Source organism: Microplitis mediator, chromosome 2 (assembly GCF_029852145.1).
Source record: "Microplitis mediator isolate UGA2020A chromosome 2, iyMicMedi2.1, whole genome shotgun sequence".
Taxonomy (NCBI): Eukaryota; Metazoa; Arthropoda; class Insecta; order Hymenoptera; family Braconidae; genus Microplitis; species Microplitis mediator.
In genome coordinates, this window is record NC_079970.1 from 24469141 (window position 1) to 24486833 (window position 17693).

The 17693-nt window shown below is 33.5% G+C and overlaps 5 protein-coding genes across 8 annotated transcripts; 4 read left to right on the forward strand and 1 right to left on the reverse strand.

Annotated features, from left to right (window-relative positions):
• Positions 1-1978: 1978 nt before the first annotated feature.
• Positions 1979-5981, forward strand: LOC130678516 (H(+)/Cl(-) exchange transporter 7). Its single transcript, XM_057485771.1, has 10 exons — positions 1979-2386; positions 3083-3214; positions 3322-3520; positions 3596-4027; positions 4091-4615; positions 4682-4851; positions 4918-5097; positions 5187-5396; positions 5471-5716; positions 5788-5981. The coding sequence occupies exons 1-10, from the start codon at positions 2225-2227 to the stop codon at positions 5968-5970; spliced, it is 2439 nt and encodes an 812-aa protein (XP_057341754.1). The 5' UTR covers positions 1979-2224; the 3' UTR covers positions 5971-5981.
• Positions 5982-6046: 65 nt separating this feature from the next.
• On the reverse strand, positions 6047-6233 carry LOC130678520 (phosphatidylinositol N-acetylglucosaminyltransferase subunit Y). The gene has a single exon (XM_057485778.1). It carries the CDS (start codon positions 6231-6233, stop codon positions 6120-6122), a length of 114 nt encoding a protein of 37 aa, XP_057341761.1. The 3' UTR covers positions 6047-6119.
• Positions 6234-6951: 718 nt separating this feature from the next.
• LOC130678519 (GATA zinc finger domain-containing protein 8-like) lies at positions 6952-7875 on the forward strand. Its single transcript, XM_057485775.1, has one exon. It carries the CDS (start codon positions 7099-7101, stop codon positions 7873-7875), a length of 777 nt encoding a protein of 258 aa, XP_057341758.1. The 5' UTR covers positions 6952-7098.
• Positions 7876-9767: 1892 nt separating this feature from the next.
• On the forward strand, positions 9768-13020 carry LOC130678518 (putative cyclin-dependent serine/threonine-protein kinase DDB_G0272797/DDB_G0274007). Of its 3 annotated transcripts, none has more exons than XM_057485774.1 (3): positions 9768-9908; positions 9989-10141; positions 10223-13020. In XM_057485774.1, the coding sequence occupies exon 3, from the start codon at positions 10241-10243 to the stop codon at positions 11633-11635; it is 1395 nt and encodes a 464-aa protein (XP_057341757.1). In that variant the 5' UTR covers positions 9768-9908; positions 9989-10141; positions 10223-10240; the 3' UTR covers positions 11636-13020. The 3 variants fall into 3 exon arrangements, with proteins under 3 accessions (XP_057341757.1, XP_057341756.1, XP_057341755.1); XM_057485773.1 differs by having other exon boundaries at positions 10248-13020; XM_057485772.1 differs by having other exon boundaries at positions 9989-13019.
• A 160-nt stretch (positions 13021-13180) lies between these two features.
• Positions 13181-17472, forward strand: LOC130663585 (diphthine methyltransferase). 2 transcript variants are annotated; one of them, XM_057462879.1, is made up of 4 exons: positions 13210-13318; positions 15827-16426; positions 16495-16630; positions 16685-17472. In XM_057462879.1, the coding sequence occupies exons 2-4, from the start codon at positions 15832-15834 to the stop codon at positions 17052-17054; spliced, it is 1101 nt and encodes a 366-aa protein (XP_057318862.1). In that variant the 5' UTR covers positions 13210-13318; positions 15827-15831; the 3' UTR covers positions 17055-17472. The 2 variants fall into 2 exon arrangements, 1 of the variants encoding a protein (XP_057318862.1); XR_008989221.1 differs by lacking the exons at positions 15827-16426; positions 16495-16630; positions 16685-17472 and adding an exon at positions 13449-13640 and having other exon boundaries at positions 13181-13318.
• Positions 17473-17693: the final 221 nt, after the last annotated feature.

Genomic DNA, 17693 nt, shown 5'->3' on the forward strand with positions numbered 1-17693 from the left:
AAATTTGCTGCGAGGTCGACCCTTCAGAGAGCCACTTTTGTGTTGTGAGCTGCTGTGAGATGCTGTAGTGGGTCTTGGACTTCCTAAAAATTTTTTTTCACCGTAAATTGAATTTATTTTACTTCTTTCCGTGCCCACGGATGGTCTAGAATTTATTTCAAGTCAATTGATGCCTGAAAAAAAAATTTGCTGCGGGGTTGACCTCTCAGAGGGCCATTTTTGTATTGGGAGCTGCTGTGAAATGCTGTAGTGGGTCTAGGGCTTCCTAAATTTTTTTTTTCACAGCAAATTGAATTTATTTTACTTATTTTCGCGCCCACGGATAAGGGCGAAGAATTGATTTCAAGTCAATTGATCCCTCAAGTGGACAAAGTCATCATTTTAACCCCCTTTTACCCCTTTTAGCGCCTGTCTATAACTTTGCCCTGATTAAAAAAGTGAATTGAAAAGTATTGAAAATTATCTCAATTCTTTTCAATCCCTCGGCGGTTTTGGAAAGTATTGAATGGAATTGAAATTTCGATCGTTTGAATACTTTCCAATTCCAAAGTGGAATTCGAAAGTATTGAAAAGAATTCAATCTTTCATCATTTCAATTTAGGTATTGAGAAGGATTCGGAAAGATTCAAAAATTTCAATTCATTTCAATCTTTTTCAATCTCACTCATGACCCGAAATGTGAAATTATTTAGGTATTGAGAAGGATTCAGAAAGATTCAAAAATTTCAATTCATTTCAATCTTTTTCAATCCCACACTTGATCCGAAATATCGGACTATTTAGGTATTGAGAAGGATTCAGAAAGATTCAAAAATTTCAATTCATTTCAATCTTTTTCAATCCCACACTTGATCGAAATATCGGATTATTTAGGTATTGAGAAGGATTCGGAAAGATTCGAAAATTTCAATTCATTTTAATCTTTTTCAATCCCACACTTGATCCGAAATATCGGACTATTTAGGTATTGAGAAGGATTCAAAAAGATTCAAAAATTTCAATTCATTTCAATCTTTTTCAATCCCACACTTGATCGAAATATCGGATTATTTAGGTATTGAGAAGGATTCGGAAAGATTCAAAAATTTCAATTCATTTCAATCTTTTTCAATTCCACACATGACCCGAAATGTGATATTATTTAGGTATTGAGAAGGATTCAGAAAGATTCAAAAATTTCAATTCATTTCAATCTTTTTCAATCCCACACTTGATCCGAAATGTCGGATTATTTAGGTATTGAGAAGGATTCAGAAAGATTAAAAATATCAATTCATTTGAATCTTTTTCAATTCCTCGGAAGTTCAGAAATTCTTTTATTATTTTGGGATTGAAAAGTATTCATTTTATGTCAAAATGAATACCTTGGGGTATAGAAAGTATTCGAAAGGATTCATTTCTCATCATTTTCAATACTTTTCAATTCACTTTTTTAATCAGGGTGGTGTCAATTCTTATGTCATCCTCTGCCTGATTTCGATAGAGGGCATCAATTTCTACTTCCAAACCAATTTTCAGCCGAATCGAATCATAATTACAGATTCTACGACGAATCAACTGAAAAAAAACTCGGTCTATCGATTGACCTCGCGGGCCAGGCCCAAAACTTCTCGCTCTTTGAATTTTCTTAGCGGGAACTAAAAAAAAATATAATTTTTGAATCCAAGCCAACAAATGTCTTGGGCAGTTTACGATGTAATTAAAATTTTTGTTACTGACCATTTAATTTAATTCACGTAATACTAAATTATTTATCAATGTGTAGCATGTGGATGTAATCTTTAATCAAATGCGTTTGAATTCTGCAAGACGATAAGCTAAAATAAAAGGCATGAATCACTTGTAGAATTGATATACTCAGAACTCATAACGTGGTCATTAGTCACGTGGTTATCTTTGATGTTTGGACTTGATTCTCTTCCTCATGCGCACTCGTATCGCTGTCGGGAATTACGTGAATGCATTGTCTGTATGTAGATACCACAGTACCAACCAACCGGTTAATGGTAAACGACAGAGACTATGCTTTGTTGTCTAGTCATTCTAGATCTACAGTTTGATGATCTAGACTAGATCCTAGTCCTAGTTTCGATTCCAACAAGTGTCAAGTGTCACTTTTGTTTTCCAGATTATGGGTCTCAGTGTTTACATTTACTATTGTTATCAACTGTAATTTATAAAATAATTTAAACTTGTAAAATAAAATTATGAGACACAAAAGACAATGACAAGTCCTGAAGACAGTGTAATTGTTTTAAATACCTCAGATGTTGATGAAGGTAACCAAGGACGTGACAACAGTACTGAGGATGAAAAACTTGTCAAGTCGAGACCTAGAAATAATTTTCCTTCTTATTCCAACGAGGACGTCAACGTCAGATTCAGAGTAAGATCTCATTTTTTTATATTTTGTATTTATGTCAAAAAATTTAACCTAATTTTTGCGATGATACTGAAGTTGGCAAACAATTGACAATTTTTTGATTTTTTTTCCTACTAATTAATTACAAAAAAAAAAAAACTAAAAATATGCACATGTAGAAAATTTAAAAAACTATAGGTGCAATTTTTTAAAATATTTTTTTAAAAATAATTTATCGTTTTTTAAAAATTCAAAAATTATCAGACGTTTGCTAATTTCAGTATCATAAGTTAGCTGACGTCTAATAATATTTGGATTTTGTTCAAAACGTTAAATAATAAAAATTAAAATATTTGAAAAAATTGCACTTATAGTTTTTTAAATTTTCTACATGTGCATATTTTTAGTTTTTTTTTTTTGGATTTGATTTATAAAAAAAAAATCAAAAAATTGTTAATTGTCTGTTAACTTCAGGATCATATTTTTGCGATGATACTGAAGTTAGCAGACGTCTAATAATTTTTGGATTTTTTTTTAGACGATAAAACAAAAAAAAAACATTTGACAAAATTGCACCTGTAGTTTTTTAAATTTTCTACATGTGCATATTTTTATATTATTTTTTTAAAATTGATTTGTTGAAATACGAAAATTCAAAAATTTTCAAATGTCTGCTAACTTCAGTATCATAATTTTGCGTCATCAAAATTTATTTCTCAGGGTATCAGCTGCAGTAGGAATGACAGCACATTCAATAATTTAATTGAAAATGTATCAACTCGTCAGTCTAATAGGATAAACAATGGAGTCTTCGAACCTGGAGCGACAAATTTTTTATCCGCCAATTATGAGGTTTTATTTTTATTATTTATTATAAATAAATTTATCTGCTGGCGGTAAATTTATTCTGATAATTGATAAAAATTATTAAAATATTTATTATAAATGTTTATTTTTAGAGTCTCGATTATGACACATGCGAAAATAGTCTGCTGCAAGATGAGGAGAGGAAGAAGGGATATAAATATGTAGTTAAAAAAAATTTTGCAAGATGGTTTATATTTTTGCTGATTGGAATTTTGACTGCATCTATCGCGTGTTTTGTTGATATATCGATAGAAGAATTGTCAGATGTTAAATATGAAACACTGAAGTACTGTATCCTTTTGCAAAACGACAAACTGCTGACTCGCTGTTGCAGAAAATAAATATTTTCCTTACAGGAAACTTTAGATGTGGACAATTGCGTGGCGCGAAATTGCCTGTGGATACCGTACCTGATATGGGTGATGGTAAATATCGTGATAGTTTTAATAGGAGCTGTACTGGTGACTTACGTAGAGCCCGTCGCTGCTGGCAGCGGAATTCCCCAGGTAAAATGTTACCTGAATGGAGTCAAGGTCCCTCGGGTTGTGAGGATAAAAACGCTGGCGGTAAAAACGCTGGGAGTTATCAGTACCGTCGTCGGAGGACTTGCTGGAGGCAAGGAGGGACCGATGATTCACTCAGGAGCTGTCGTGGCCGCTGGTATATCCCAGGGCAAGAGCACGACCTTCAGGAAAGACTTCAAAGTCTTTCAGTACTTTCGGGAGGATCATGAGAAGAGAGATTTCGTGGCCGGTGGAGCTGCTGCTGGTGTTTCAGCGGCTTTTGGAGCTCCAATAGGTAATTAATTGACATTGTAATTTATCGTCTTGATTAATTAATTAATTAAATTACTTTTTTTAGGCGGAGTACTGTTCAGTATTGAAGAAGGAACGAGTTTCTTCAACCAAAGTCTGACATGGCGGACATTTTTCGCCAGTATGATATCCACATTCACTTTAAATATTATTCTAAGCGCTTATCACGGTCATCCTGGGGAGCTTTCATACCCGGGATTACTAAATTTAGGAAAATTCGGCACAATTAACTATCAAGTTTATGAGATTCCGCTTTTTATGATGGTCGGAACCTTCGGAGGACTGATGGGAGCCTTCTGGAATTATATGAACTACAAAATAACCGTTTTTAGGCTTAAATACATTCGCAGAAGATGGCTGAAAGTAGTTGAAGTTATCTGCGTCTCCATAATGGCCGCAACTATGGGCTCTCTGATGATTTATTTTCTAAATGACTGCAAACCTCTTGGACAAGATCCCACAAAATATCCAGTCCGTATGTTTTGCAAAGAGGGCGAGTACAGTGCCGTTGCTGCTCTGTGGTTCCAGACTCCTGAGAGCACCGTGCGGTCGCTCTTCCACGACCCAATAGGTACTCAGCTCTTCCAAATCCCAGAAAATCTTTTAAAAACTAACTCAATCACCAATTTAATTCCAGGCTCACACAATGACGCGACACTAGCAACTTTTGTTTTCCTCTACTTCATCCTAGCCGTGCTAACTTTCGGCCTATCAATGTCTGCTGGTCTCTTTATACCTTCTCTGCTAATTGGGTCCGCTTGGGGCAGGCTAATGGGCTCCGGATTAACTAAATTATTCCCTTCATGCGTAAGAAAATTTTTTAAACCCTCGTATCTGTAAATTTATTTAATTTCACTGAGCGCAATTTTTCAGGGATTGTTTGAACCCGGAAAATACGCGCTGCTGGGAGCGGCAGCCCAGCTTGGAGGTGTCGTGAGGATGACAATAAGTCTGACAGCGATTTTAATAGAAGCCACCCAAGGAATTTCATTCGGTCTTCCACTCATCATTGTCCTCATGATGGCAAAATGGGTCGGAGACTTTTTCATCGAGGTACTGGCTCTCATCGCAACAATACTCTTAATTACGTCAGCCTTTGCTGCATCATATTAATAAAAATGATTGACATATTTTATTATCAGGGCATATATGATATACACACTCAAATGGCAGGAGTGCCATTACTTCCGTGGGAAGCACCGCCTTTATCTAACAACATTTACGTCAGCGAAATAATGAGTCATCCTGTTGTTACATTGAAGACTACTGAAAATGTCGGACATATCGTTGCTTTATTGAAATGCGTTAAATTCAATGGATTTCCTGTTGTCGATCCGCCGAGTGGCGACCAGGTAAAAATCAATTTCAAAATTTTTAATCCCCCCAATCAACAAAACCCGCGACTTGATAAAAATATTTTTTTTAGAATGAAATAAATTGCTACGGAAGATTCCGTGGCCTGATTCTGCGGTCCCAGTTGATAGTTTTGTTGCTAAATAAAGTATTTAATGAATACAATGAATTTTGGGAAACAAATTTCTCATTAAAAATATTCCGCGATGCATATCCGCGGTACCCGAGTATCGACCAAGTAAATATCACTGATGAAGAAAAGACTTATTCAATAGATTTGCGGCCATTTATGAACCCGTCGCCTTATACTCTGCAACACGTAAGTTTTCGTCAGCCCGCTGATTAATTTATTTAATACCAGTAACAAATAAAATAATAAATTATTTACAGTCGACGACACTTCCCAGGGCATTTCGACTTTTCCGTGGACTCGGATTGCGCCACTTACCGGTCGTCAATGACGAGCACGAAGTAATCGGAATGATCACACGAAAAGATGTTGCAAGATACCGGATTTGGAGGCATCAAGGCCGTATGGGTCTCGACGAGCTTCTAATAACCGATAAAATATGACGTCACAACAATAATGATAATTAGCTAATTTTTTTTCTACCCAATTACTTTATTCTGTATAAAATAATTTACGGACAATTGTAAATAAATATTTAATTATTTTCTTCAGTACAAAAAATAAATTTATATATATACGTAATTATAATAAATTAATTATTTACAAACAATTCCCATCCGATCCATGACCACAGGCGGAAAAATAAGTAAACTGGTATGATAACAATTAACAATAAAAAATAATACTCGTAATTAGAAATATACATTTTTAATTATTTATCATCTGCGATTCATATCTGAAAAAAATAAATAAATAAAACAGACGGTAATTAGCGGTTTTGCGTGTCATTATTAATTAACAAATGAGTTGTAATTATAAGTTATAATAATAATTATTCCAACTACTATTGTTATTATCAATAAATAATTGGCTTGCTTACTATTTTTGGTAGTGAATCACCTTGAAGACTCACACATGTCTACATGCGTACAAAGAGCCAACGACATACAACTAGAACAGCTATCTCTTTCTAATCTCCAATCCAATAAACCAGATCCTTAGAATTTTTTGCGAAACTGTACCACAGTTGAAAAGTTTAGTGGTACGGTAAAAAGTTCTTACGTGTGGTCCAACAATTATTAACTCTAAAAACAATTTATATTAAATATATATACGTCCTGTTATTTAATCATCGACATAAAATATTTATCAATAAGTTATTTATGATAATTACTTTCTAGTTTGTCGTAGTAATCGTATATATTTTATTAATTATATAAATAAAATGTGTAATGTGAGAACTGAGTAATCTCGACTCGACTTTCGTCAAAGTAAATCGTCTTGATAGTCACACGTGATTCGCAATTTCTACGCATTGTCGATAATTGTTCGCCGCCATTCGTCTTTCGATACATCTTTTTTTATGCTCATGCTGACCAATAAAACGCCCGGTTTAAATTTCAGCGGGAAAATTTGAATTTAAAAAAAACTCAACAATAAATGGAACTGCTGTCAATCTTTAAAATAAATAATTTATCATTAACAAAAAAAATAAATTATTTTTAATGACAAGTGACAGATAATTACAACTGAGTATTTAAGTACAAGTACCCGAAGAAATTGACATCAATATGAATGGACAGACGTGGAATGTCAAAGACATGTCATCTAAGCTTCTGCTGTCACCGTCATCGTCTTCCTCGTCATCGTCATCTTCTAGAAGGGCACGAACTCTCAGTGGCGGTAATCCTAGTGTGCATATAAATATTAATAATGTTAATAATTATGTCAGTATAAATAACAGCAGCAGCAGCAGTAATGCCGATAAAAAAAGAAATTCGAGAAAGCCGATACCAAGGCCACATGAAACTGAAGAAGAAGCGATTTTGAGGAGATTCCACGATGCTCAGAGGATGGCGCGTTTTCGTGCTAAAAAAAAAAAAGCCATGGAAGAAGCCAAAGCACTGGAGGCTGCTAAATTAACAGAACTTGCTATGATTTCTGAATTAAAACGACGTAATGTTGTCTTTCAAATAAAACCTAGCAGTAATAATAATAGTAATACCAATAATAATAATAATAATAATAATAATACTATTAATAATAATAATAATAATAATTACAGTAGTAGTAATAGTAGTAATAAAAGTATTAGTGTTAATAAGAGTAGCAAAGGATCAACGTTGATGATAAAACCCGATCAGAGAGAAACTTTGATGACAGTCCAAAATGATGGAACGAGTAAATATTCCCAGTTGCTAGAAGTGATAGAAGAACTTGGCAGAGACATCAGACTGACTTACGCTGGCAGTAGGACCTCAGCTGAGAGACTGAAGATGGGAATAATTCAAGCGCGAATGCTAGTCAGAGATTGTTTGCTGGAAACAGAGATTAATTTACGGCAATAATATATTTTATTTTGTTATTGTATTTTTATTCTTACTGACTATTAACCGACTTTTAAATTTAAAGGCTACATTAATATATTAAATAAATATATAAGAAAATAAATATCATTGTTTACTTAGTGGCCTGTGACTTATAGACAATAAAAATTTTCTAATGATACTCTACTTTATTTTTTTATCAAAGACCTTGAAGATTATCTATTAGTTTATAGTAAATATTGTTTTTGTTGAGCGAATTAAAATTTCCATCAGCAGAATCCTATTGGAATTGCCCGACCATTTTGTACCTTGAATAGAATGTAGAAGTAAAAGTTTACAAAAGCAAAAAAAGGCATGAAATGGACAATAAAAATTCCATATTAAGTATACACCTGTCCGCCTTGAAGTTGGTGGCTGTTGGTCCTGTAGCTGTACATCTCAATATTAAATCCCAAGCTCGTATCGCATTCGCATGGTATCGGGCAACCAAGAGCCTAAAAACTCCTTAGCTCTCCCTCGTTTAATTTATTTCCTTTCCTTGTCTTCGATTCGATACTCCAACTACTCCAAGCCAGCACCTTGATATATAATAATACAAAGCCCAGCTCTGCCTTTGCGTCTCTGTCCTCAGCCTCAGATTCTATTCGCATTCGTAGCGATACGACACCGGTATCCACCTCCTCTCGCTCTTCCTCTTCCTCCGGCATCCTCATTCCCATCCTCTACGACTCAGACCAGTCCCGACTCCCAACATTCTACAGCCCAGCGTCTCTGCTCTACAGAATACGTGTATCAGCGAATAGGAGCAACGAGGAACCTTCTGTACTGGTATCCATTCTACAGAACAACAGAAAGAGACTGCTGCTGCTGTTGGCTGCTGCTGAGAATGAGAATGAGAACAGAGGCTGAGAACTGAGACTACAACATCGGGGGTGGCAAAAGGAGGAAGGGGTTATGGTCAATAAACGCGACCACGTCACACGCAGTAGTCTATCGGGTCGGGCGACCCCCAGACCCCAGACTGCCCCAGACCCCGCTTGGCCCCTTAACTTAAAGTGGCTCGCCGCCTGGCAGATCGCCACCCGAACGTTCCTACACCAACTACCGAATCTTACATGTCCGCTCCACTCTCTTTTGCTCAGATATTATTGTTGCCACTGATTTTGTGCATTTGCGTGTGTGATACCACCAGCATCTACATCAGCATCATTCCTCTCCAGTCTCCATCCTCCATCGGCCATCACCTAAAATCAATAGTCAATATTTAATAATTATAATCATCAACTTGGTTTCTTTTTGTCTCTCGCTTGGATATTTACTGATACTGATAACAAGCAAATGTGATTCTGTTGTAACGAACCGAGGACGAGAGTTGATCTGGACTTGATCTATCAGTCTCCATTTAAAGTAAAATATTATTTAAAATAAAAATGTGAGTTTCGTCATGTTGCTTTGGAGTGAATTGACCAAATAGCAGACGCCATTGTTGTGATTGGTGAAAACCAGTACAGAGACAAACCAGGGAGTTAAGGGGCACTGTACTGCCGCTGTCTGCTATCCACTATCCGCTTCCACAATCCACAATCCGGTGTGCACATGTGTGATGTGTGTTGGTGCTGCTGTCGGTGCCCAAGACGACGTAGTTTTTCGTCAAAGTTAAATATTCTTATTTATATTACGCATGCGTAACTACTGCCACGACTCGTTTCTTCGTTCAAAATTTTCAAAAACAAAAGAATCATACGTTAACGATAATAATTTAACCAACGGTACTTTATTTTCGGCGAATAATCACTCAGCGTCATTACTTATCATCAAATATTTTTTACTGCTACTCAGTGATTTTAAACCACCGGCTGGTGTCCCAACTCCAAGACAACCTTTTTTATTTCAATATATCGAGTATTTTTTACACTTAATTTTTTTTACGTGCACCTGTCTGATTGGTTGTGATAATTATTTAAATAAGTGTGTGTTCATTTATTTATGATAATGTCATTATATATATTTTCATTGTCTTGTTTATTTATTTTCTCTGGATAAAAAGAGTATCGGTAAATAATATTTTTATTTATTGATTTTATTGTGGGTATTTATGTTATGGGTTATTAATGAGCTAACCTTTCATTTCCAGTGATAACAGGACTTGGAGCACTTGGTACGTGGAGCTGCTGATGGAGTCTCGCAAAAATTTTAAACTATTTTTTAAAATTTATTTAAATTAAATGAATAAATAAAAACTGGAGCTCAGATTAATTGAATTGTCTGATGGATAAATTAATGCAAGGTATTAAAACAATAATTATTATTTAAATAATAATAATAATAACAATAATAATAACATTGATTGGTTGGCTAAATGTACGAGTTTGAAAACGAGAGACTTATGTCAGAAAGTGCCGAGGAACGGGCGATCAGACTGTACACTGCAGCAGAGAGGATGAAGAATGTCAGAGCCAAGGAGTCTGAGGACCAGGCGGCTCTCAGGAGGATGCAGGAGGCCCAGAGGATGGCCAGGCATCGGGCTAAAAAGAAACGATGTCTTGATGAGAACCTGGCCAGGGAAATTTCAAAGATCGCGGAATTGTCCAAGATGCCGGACGCAGCGACTATTGCACAGATGTCGGAGATGAACATGAACAAAATATCCGCAGAGTTGAAGCAGATGATGGAGCGGGGTAAAGTTCCTGAGCACATTGTCCAGATGGCCCAGTTGGCTGAGTTCAGTAAAATGACTGAGTTGAATAAAATGTCACAGGACATGGCCAAGAGGTACGAGATGGAAAAAATGGCCGAGTACGCAAAGACAACTGAGTACATAAAGATGCAGGAAATCGCCAAGATGTCTGAGCTGGCAAAAATGAATGAAATGGTTAAATATTCAGAGATGGCCAAGTATTCAAATGACATTTCCAAGATGAATGAAATAGCAAAGATGAACGAGATGATGAAAATATCACAGATGGCTAAAATAAATGAGGTACAGCGAATGAATGAAATTGCAAAGTTGAATGAGATGGTAAAGATGACGGAAATGGCTAAATATAATGACATGACTAAGTACAATGAGATCGCACAGATAAATGAAATGGCCAAGGAGTTTGTTAAAATGAGCGAGAAATCTAAAATGAATGAGATGATTAAAATGGCTAATATGCAAAATGATATCACCAAGATGCCTGAATACTCGAAGATGGCTGAGATGGCGAAACTTACTGAGCTAGCTAAACTCAATGAGATAACAATAACTAAATTAAATGATCCACCACAACCTGTGTCCCATCATCAACAACATCAGCAACACCAGCAGCAACATCAACAACATCAACACCAGCAGCATCAGCAGCACCAGCATCAACATCAGCAGCACCAGCATCAACAACATCATCAACAGCATCAGCACCAACAACACCAACAGCACCAGCACCAGCAGCTACAACAGCAGCAACCACCGCCTCCGCCTCCACCGCCGAAGCAAGAAATTCCCCGGATCCCGGAGCCCGTTATCACGGTACCGAATCCCAGAAACCTGCAAAATGCCCAGACGGCCCAGGTACAAAATGTACAGGCGAGTCCTTCGAGTACTATTAATTTTCCCTCTGTACCAGGGCAAGGAAAGTACGCCCAGCTGCTGGTTATTATTGAAGAACTGGGCCGCGATATTCGTCTGTCGTATGCTGGGAGTCGCAGTGCCGCTGAGAGGCTAAAGATGGGCATCCAGCACGCGAGGATTCTCGTCAGAGAGTGTCTGCTGGAGACAGAACACAATGCACGGCAATGATCTTCTGACTATCATTTACTAGATATAGGATAGTTTATTTTATATTTAAATTCTTGGGTACAAAGAGTCTCATTTTTAATTAATTTTTTTAATTAATTAATTTAGGTGATATTTTGGCTGATAAATTTCTCATGTGATGGGATTTTTTTATGCCAAGTAAAATATAAATATTTCGGTGATATTTTAAAAGTCAAAATTTCCTCTTTATTTTAAAAAATATATAATTATTATTATTAATATAAATATTAATGTGATTATTATTTCTGCGATTAAAATTAGTGAGACTTTTTGTATAATTAAATACCATAGTTCAGGTATAAAATGAACTTGGTAGTATTTTTAAATGGAAGTGTCTTAACTTCCGCGTGAGTAATATTAATTTATATTAAATAAAATAATTAAAAGGAATGAGCTAATTAGTGAGATATAAAAAAAAGTGCAAACTAATTATTTTACATAAAAATCATTTTAATTATTACGGTATTTTATTATTTTTCAGCAATAATTTAGCTCGGATACGCTTATCATCCGTAAGGAAAATCAAAAATTTGATTTTATTTAAATTTTATTAGGGTTAAAAAAAATTATGATCCTGATGTTAGCAGACAGTTAAAAATTTTCGAATTTTTGTTTCAACGACTTAATTTAAAAAAAAAATAAAAATAAAAATATGCACATGTAGAAAATTTAATAAACTACAGGTGCAATTTTTTCAAATATTTTTTTTTTTATAATTTATTGTTTAAAAAAAAATCCAAAAATTATTGGACGCCGGCTAACTTCAGTACCATAAAAAATTACGATCCTGAAGTTAGCAGACATTTAAAAATTTTTGAATTTTCGTTTTTCAATAAATCAACTGCAAAAAAATATGCACATGTAGAAAATTTAAAAAACTACAGGTGCAATTTTTTCAAATATTTTTTTAAAAATTTTTTATCGTCTAAAAAAAAATCCAAAAATTATTAGACGTCTGCTAACTTCAGTATCATAAAAAATTATGTGATGTCTGATTATTTTGAATTTTTAAAATAATAAAAATGGTGATTTTTACAATCAAATGTATAAAAAATTTTGGTAACTTTTTAAAATTGAGCTGGAATCTAAAGTTATTTTTGTGCTAAAAATAAATGAATCTCGATTTTAATAATTTTATTGTTAATTAGACATAAGTTTATTATTGATAATTCATTAATTATATATTTTTTTTACTTAATATTTTTAAAAACACCTGGTGGATTTATTATTAATTGATGTACTTTTACTCTAAGCACTTAACATCCGTATTATCTTTACAGATATTGTTTTTAAAATAATTATTTTATTTCAAATTGTCAAGCAGGATTTTTAAAAATAAGTATGAGCCTTTCATATAGATGATATTGCTGAATAAAAAACCAGTTTTGTAATAAAAAACAATCAATTAGACCTTTTATTTATCAACTCCACTTAATTATCACATAAATACCAGTAATAATTAATTTTAAAAAAAGCGCGGGAATTTTATTTTTTCAAAAGTGACATCTGGATAGAAATAAAAACGATTTAAAATACAAACTACTCATAACCTATTTCTGTTTGTATTCTATTATCTCCCAAGTGATAAATTAATATTTATATATATGTATATATATATTTTATAAATAATAAATATCCATTAAAATATACCATCATCAATCAAAGGTAATTATTCTGTCAAATAAATAATTTAAATTCACGGTAATTTTAATTTTGCTTAAGAACAAAAAAACGACACGTAAACAAATTTAAAAATAACAACAATGAAAAACAATAGTATTTAATTGTTTGTCAGGCAGTTACCAAATAAATAAATATATAAAAATAAAAAAATGAACATGGAAGGAGAATTAACAAAATTACCTGCTGGTACGACAATAACTAAAATCATCGAGTCGCCGATAACTGTTCCGCATCCAAGGAACATTCAGTCAACAATTCCTCATGTCACTGTTACCGCAATACCTGGACAATCAAAGTACGTACAGTTGCTAAATGTCATCGAGGAACTGGGACGAGATATTCGTCCAACTTACGCTGGGAGCAGAAGTTCCGCCGAAAGAATAAAACGAGGTCTTGTTCATGCCCGTCTGCTAGTCAGGGATTGTCTTCTTGAGACTGAACGTAGTGCTCGTCAATAGTTACCATATATTTATTATTATTATTTACTTTAAATCTTAGCCATCAGCATAATTTATTTTTCGTCACCGAGTACCGTTACCACGGGTGCCAAAGTCTGAAAGATTTTTTTTTTCTTTAATTTTATAATTTTTTTTCGAGGTAATTTACTTATACATTATTATATTTTCTACAAGATCTGATTATTCTAGTGATTAATTAATTAATTAATTAAATTATTTATTAGAATCATAGATCTCGATTTACTTGCCGAGATCTATTTGCCAAATGTACGATTAATTTTTTTTGTCATTAGATGATTAATTAGTTTTAAATATCAAAGTAGCTTGAGGTAATTAGATAAGTAATTTATTAATTCAGTATACTAAGAAAATGCCTTAAAAAAAATTCAAACAAAATAGTTATCATTTTATTAGATCGAATAGTACAAAAAAAAATGTAATAATTTTATAGATATATATTTGTTTGTGACTCCATAGTAATTATAAATATTAAAACTGTTGACAAGATACATATTTTCAAATACATACAGGGTTTTAAATGACTTAAAGTTGTGAGATAAAGGCATTAGTAATTATATGAAACTTTTTTTTTTAAATAAATAGATGATCAATTAAAAGATTAGTCTGTAGTAAAAATGATTGAGGTAAATTTACTAGTGTCTTTATCCTTTATGGAAGGTACAATATAAAAAAAATATTTTTACAGGAGATAAAAAAAAAAATAAGGATAATTTAAGTCATAAAAGACAAAATATTGAGAAAACGTTCCTAGAATAATTAAGAGCCAAACTCAGGATTACTTACGCCTCATAACAGTATTTGTACTGATATTTTTTAAGACGATTGATTAATATTAATATATGAATATAAATATATATGACTTAAAGTAGGGACTTAAATAATTAGTTTAAATGTTGAACAATAAATTGTAACGGGTTTTAACGTGTTCCATTGACCAAAAATTTGTATATCACGTGTAACAACTTGCTCACGATTATTTAATTTAAATAAATAAATTTAAATATATGTGTTTTGTTATTTATTTTTAAATTATCTTCACTGGTTGATAGATAGGTGGTCGTTAAAAATTAAATTTTCTCAGGCGCCTATAAAAAGCTTTTTTTCAGTGAAAAAATACGTGAAGAATTTGATTTTTCTTTTTAAGTAAAAAGAACACGTGCCGCTGGACGATCAAAGTTCATTTTTCGATACAATCGCGGTTTTTTTTAAATATCTCATGAAATATGCAGATTGAAGGAAAAAATCATAGGAAAAATTTGGTAGGAAATTAAATTCTTGACAAAAAAGGTCATGTTCATTTTTTTTATAAAATGTGTATTTATGAAGATATTTTGAAAAAACTTTTTTAGATCTTATCAATTGAGCATTTTAAGGATAACGAATGTCAAAAATAACGTTTTTCCTTAAACATAGACAACTTCGTAACTCGTAACATATCAATCATTAATGTTTGTTGTAGTTTCTATACACTTAGAAAAATGTTATTTTCAAAATTTGCAATCCTCAAAACGCTCAATTCATAAGATCTAAAAAAAGTTTTTTAAAAATATCTTCATAAATACACATTTTATAAAAAAAATGAACATGACCTTTTTTGTCAAGAATTTAATTTCCTACAAAATTGTTTCTATGATTTTTTTCTTTAATCTGCATATTTCATAAGATATTTAAAGAAAACCGCGATTGTATCGAAAAATGAACTATGATCGTCCTAAGGCACGTGTTCTTTTTACTTAAAAAAAAAAACTAAATTCCCCACGTATTTTTTCACTGAAAAGAAGCTTTTTATAGGGCGTCTGAGAAAATTTAATTTTTCACGACCACCCTAATAGATATACTGTAAAAAATCGGGAGCGACTACGGATTTTATTTAAATCTGCATTCACTCCGTCACTCGGAATTCCGGAGTTTAGAAAAAATCACTCAGCATACGGAGTACTGAAAATTTTTTACAGCGTAATTATCGTAAAATTAAGAACCAAGTAATTTTTTTATGGTTTTTATGTTGCAGTTAAAATGTTTAAGACACTGGAGACATTTGACACTGAATTTTCAGCAGATTCTGTGGAATGGTGTCCAATTGAAGGATTCCAGGACTTGTTTGTCTGCGGTACTTATCAATTATTTCCTGAAGAAAGTTCCGAAAATTCGGTAACTAAATCCTCAGGTCAGAAACGCTTGGGAAGAATTTTTTTATTCAAAATTGTGGCGCCAGGAAAACTGAAGTTATTTCAGCAGCTGGAGGTTCCAGCGGTTTTAGATATGAAGTGGGCGCACGTGAGGTGTCAAGATAAAATTTTACTGGGCGTAGTCAATTCTCTAGGATTGTTGCAAGTATTTAAACTTGATGAAGGTGAAGAAAGGATTGAATTGCTCGTAGAAACTAGTGTGTGTACCGAGGATCCAGTGCTGGCATTGTCCTTGGATTGGAGCACTGGCAGAGGGACAAACGCTCAAGATGTTAAAATTACCGTGAGCGATTCAAAGGGCTGCGTTTCCCTGTTTTCTTTTGGCCAAAGTAAACTCGAGTGTCTTTCATCCCAAGAAGCTCATGAATTTGAAGCCTGGATCACGGCATTCGATTATTGGAACACTGATGTCATTTATTCTGGTACTAATTTTTAAATCTGTTTAACTGACGTCTAAGTACTTAATTATAATTAATATAAAAATTTACAGGAGGAGATGACTGCAAATTTAAAAAATTCGATTCGAGAGAAGGACTACAAATAATTGGAACTAATAGAAGTCACGAGGCCGGAGTTACGAGTTTGCATTCCAACGCGATGGAAGAATTTTCTCTAGCATCTGGAAGGTATTGATTCATTTTAAAATAATAATTTCTTGATAATGATCAGCTAACTTGCAGTTACGATGAAACTTTACGGCTGTGGGACACCAGGAACTTCCGAAGACCGGTATCGGAAACAAAACTCGGAGGAGGAATCTGGCGTCTGAAATGGGACCCGTATGACTGCAGGTATTTGTTGGCTGCCTGCATGTACAGCGGGTTCCGTGTCGTTGATTGTCAGAGGAAAGACAATCCCCAGGTGATTGCCGAGTATCACGATCACCAGAGCATCGCCTACGGTTGCGACTGGTCTTTCTTACCGGGCGAAAAAGTTACGGAAATTCTGAGTCTGCCAGAAAATCAGTCGACAGTTCAGACTTCACTTGCAGCCACATGCTCGTTTTATGATCACACTCTTAAATTGTCGACAATTAAATTTAAAAATTGAAATAAAAATTATAAAATAATTTAAAATGCAACTTTCTGTGCGATCATTGGTACCTGAAATATCGAAGATCAAAGCCAAAAGGATCATTTTCTGTTTGAAGGCTGACATCTCTGCGACAAATCGTCCTACGAGGTTAAAAAAAAAACCAAATTGAAGCTGAATAAATTTGCTAATGGAGCTATGCATTCGTTTAGTTGAAAGAATTTTTCCGCGGTCCGTGGGCTCTTCGGAAAAAAAAAAAAAATTTAGAAATTTTTTGTCTCGCGGTACTTCTCATATTTGCGCAATAACCGGAGCTTTTAAAAAATTTTGAAAAAAATGCACCAAAACTAGAGATTTTAAGCTATAAAATGTTTTTTTTTTTTAAATCTTGATACGATTATTTTGTCACCAAGTTACAGCCTTCCAAAAATCACTAAAAAATTTATAAAATTTTTCTATGACAATAAAGTTAGCAGACATTTAAAAATTTTTGTATTTTTTCACAAAAAAATAAACATTAAAAAAAATATTTTGAAAAATTGCGCGTATAGTTTATGAAATTTCCGGCCTGTGCATTTTTTTAGAAATATTTTTTTTTCATTATTTATCCGTTAAAAAAAAACATTTTTAAATTTCAAATGTCTGCTAACTTTACTA

Excerpts from the sequence above, each read along its gene's own strand:
- LOC130678516 (XM_057485771.1), top strand. The coding sequence starts at position 2,225 with ATGACAAGTCCTGAAGACAGTGTAATTGTTTTAAATACCTCAGATGTT. Across the intron at positions 3,215-3,321 it reads TTTTATCCGCCAATTATGAG|AGTCTCGATTATGACACATG; the intron begins GTTTTATTTTTA and ends GTTTATTTTTAG. Across the intron at positions 4,616-4,681 it reads GCTCTTCCACGACCCAATAG|GCTCACACAATGACGCGACA; the intron begins GTACTCAGCTCT and ends ATTTAATTCCAG.
- LOC130678520 (XM_057485778.1), bottom strand. The coding sequence starts at position 6,233 with ATGTATATTTCTAATTACGAGTATTATTTTTTATTGTTAATTGTTATC.
- LOC130678519 (XM_057485775.1), top strand. The coding sequence starts at position 7,099 with ATGAATGGACAGACGTGGAATGTCAAAGACATGTCATCTAAGCTTCTG.
- LOC130678518 (XM_057485772.1), top strand. The coding sequence starts at position 10,214 with ATGTACGAGTTTGAAAACGAGAGACTTATGTCAGAAAGTGCCGAGGAA.
- LOC130663585 (XM_057462879.1), top strand. The coding sequence starts at position 15,832 with ATGTTTAAGACACTGGAGACATTTGACACTGAATTTTCAGCAGATTCT. Across the intron at positions 16,427-16,494 it reads CACTGATGTCATTTATTCTG|GAGGAGATGACTGCAAATTT; the intron begins GTACTAATTTTT and ends AAAAATTTACAG. Across the intron at positions 16,631-16,684 it reads TTTTCTCTAGCATCTGGAAG|TTACGATGAAACTTTACGGC; the intron begins GTATTGATTCAT and ends GCTAACTTGCAG.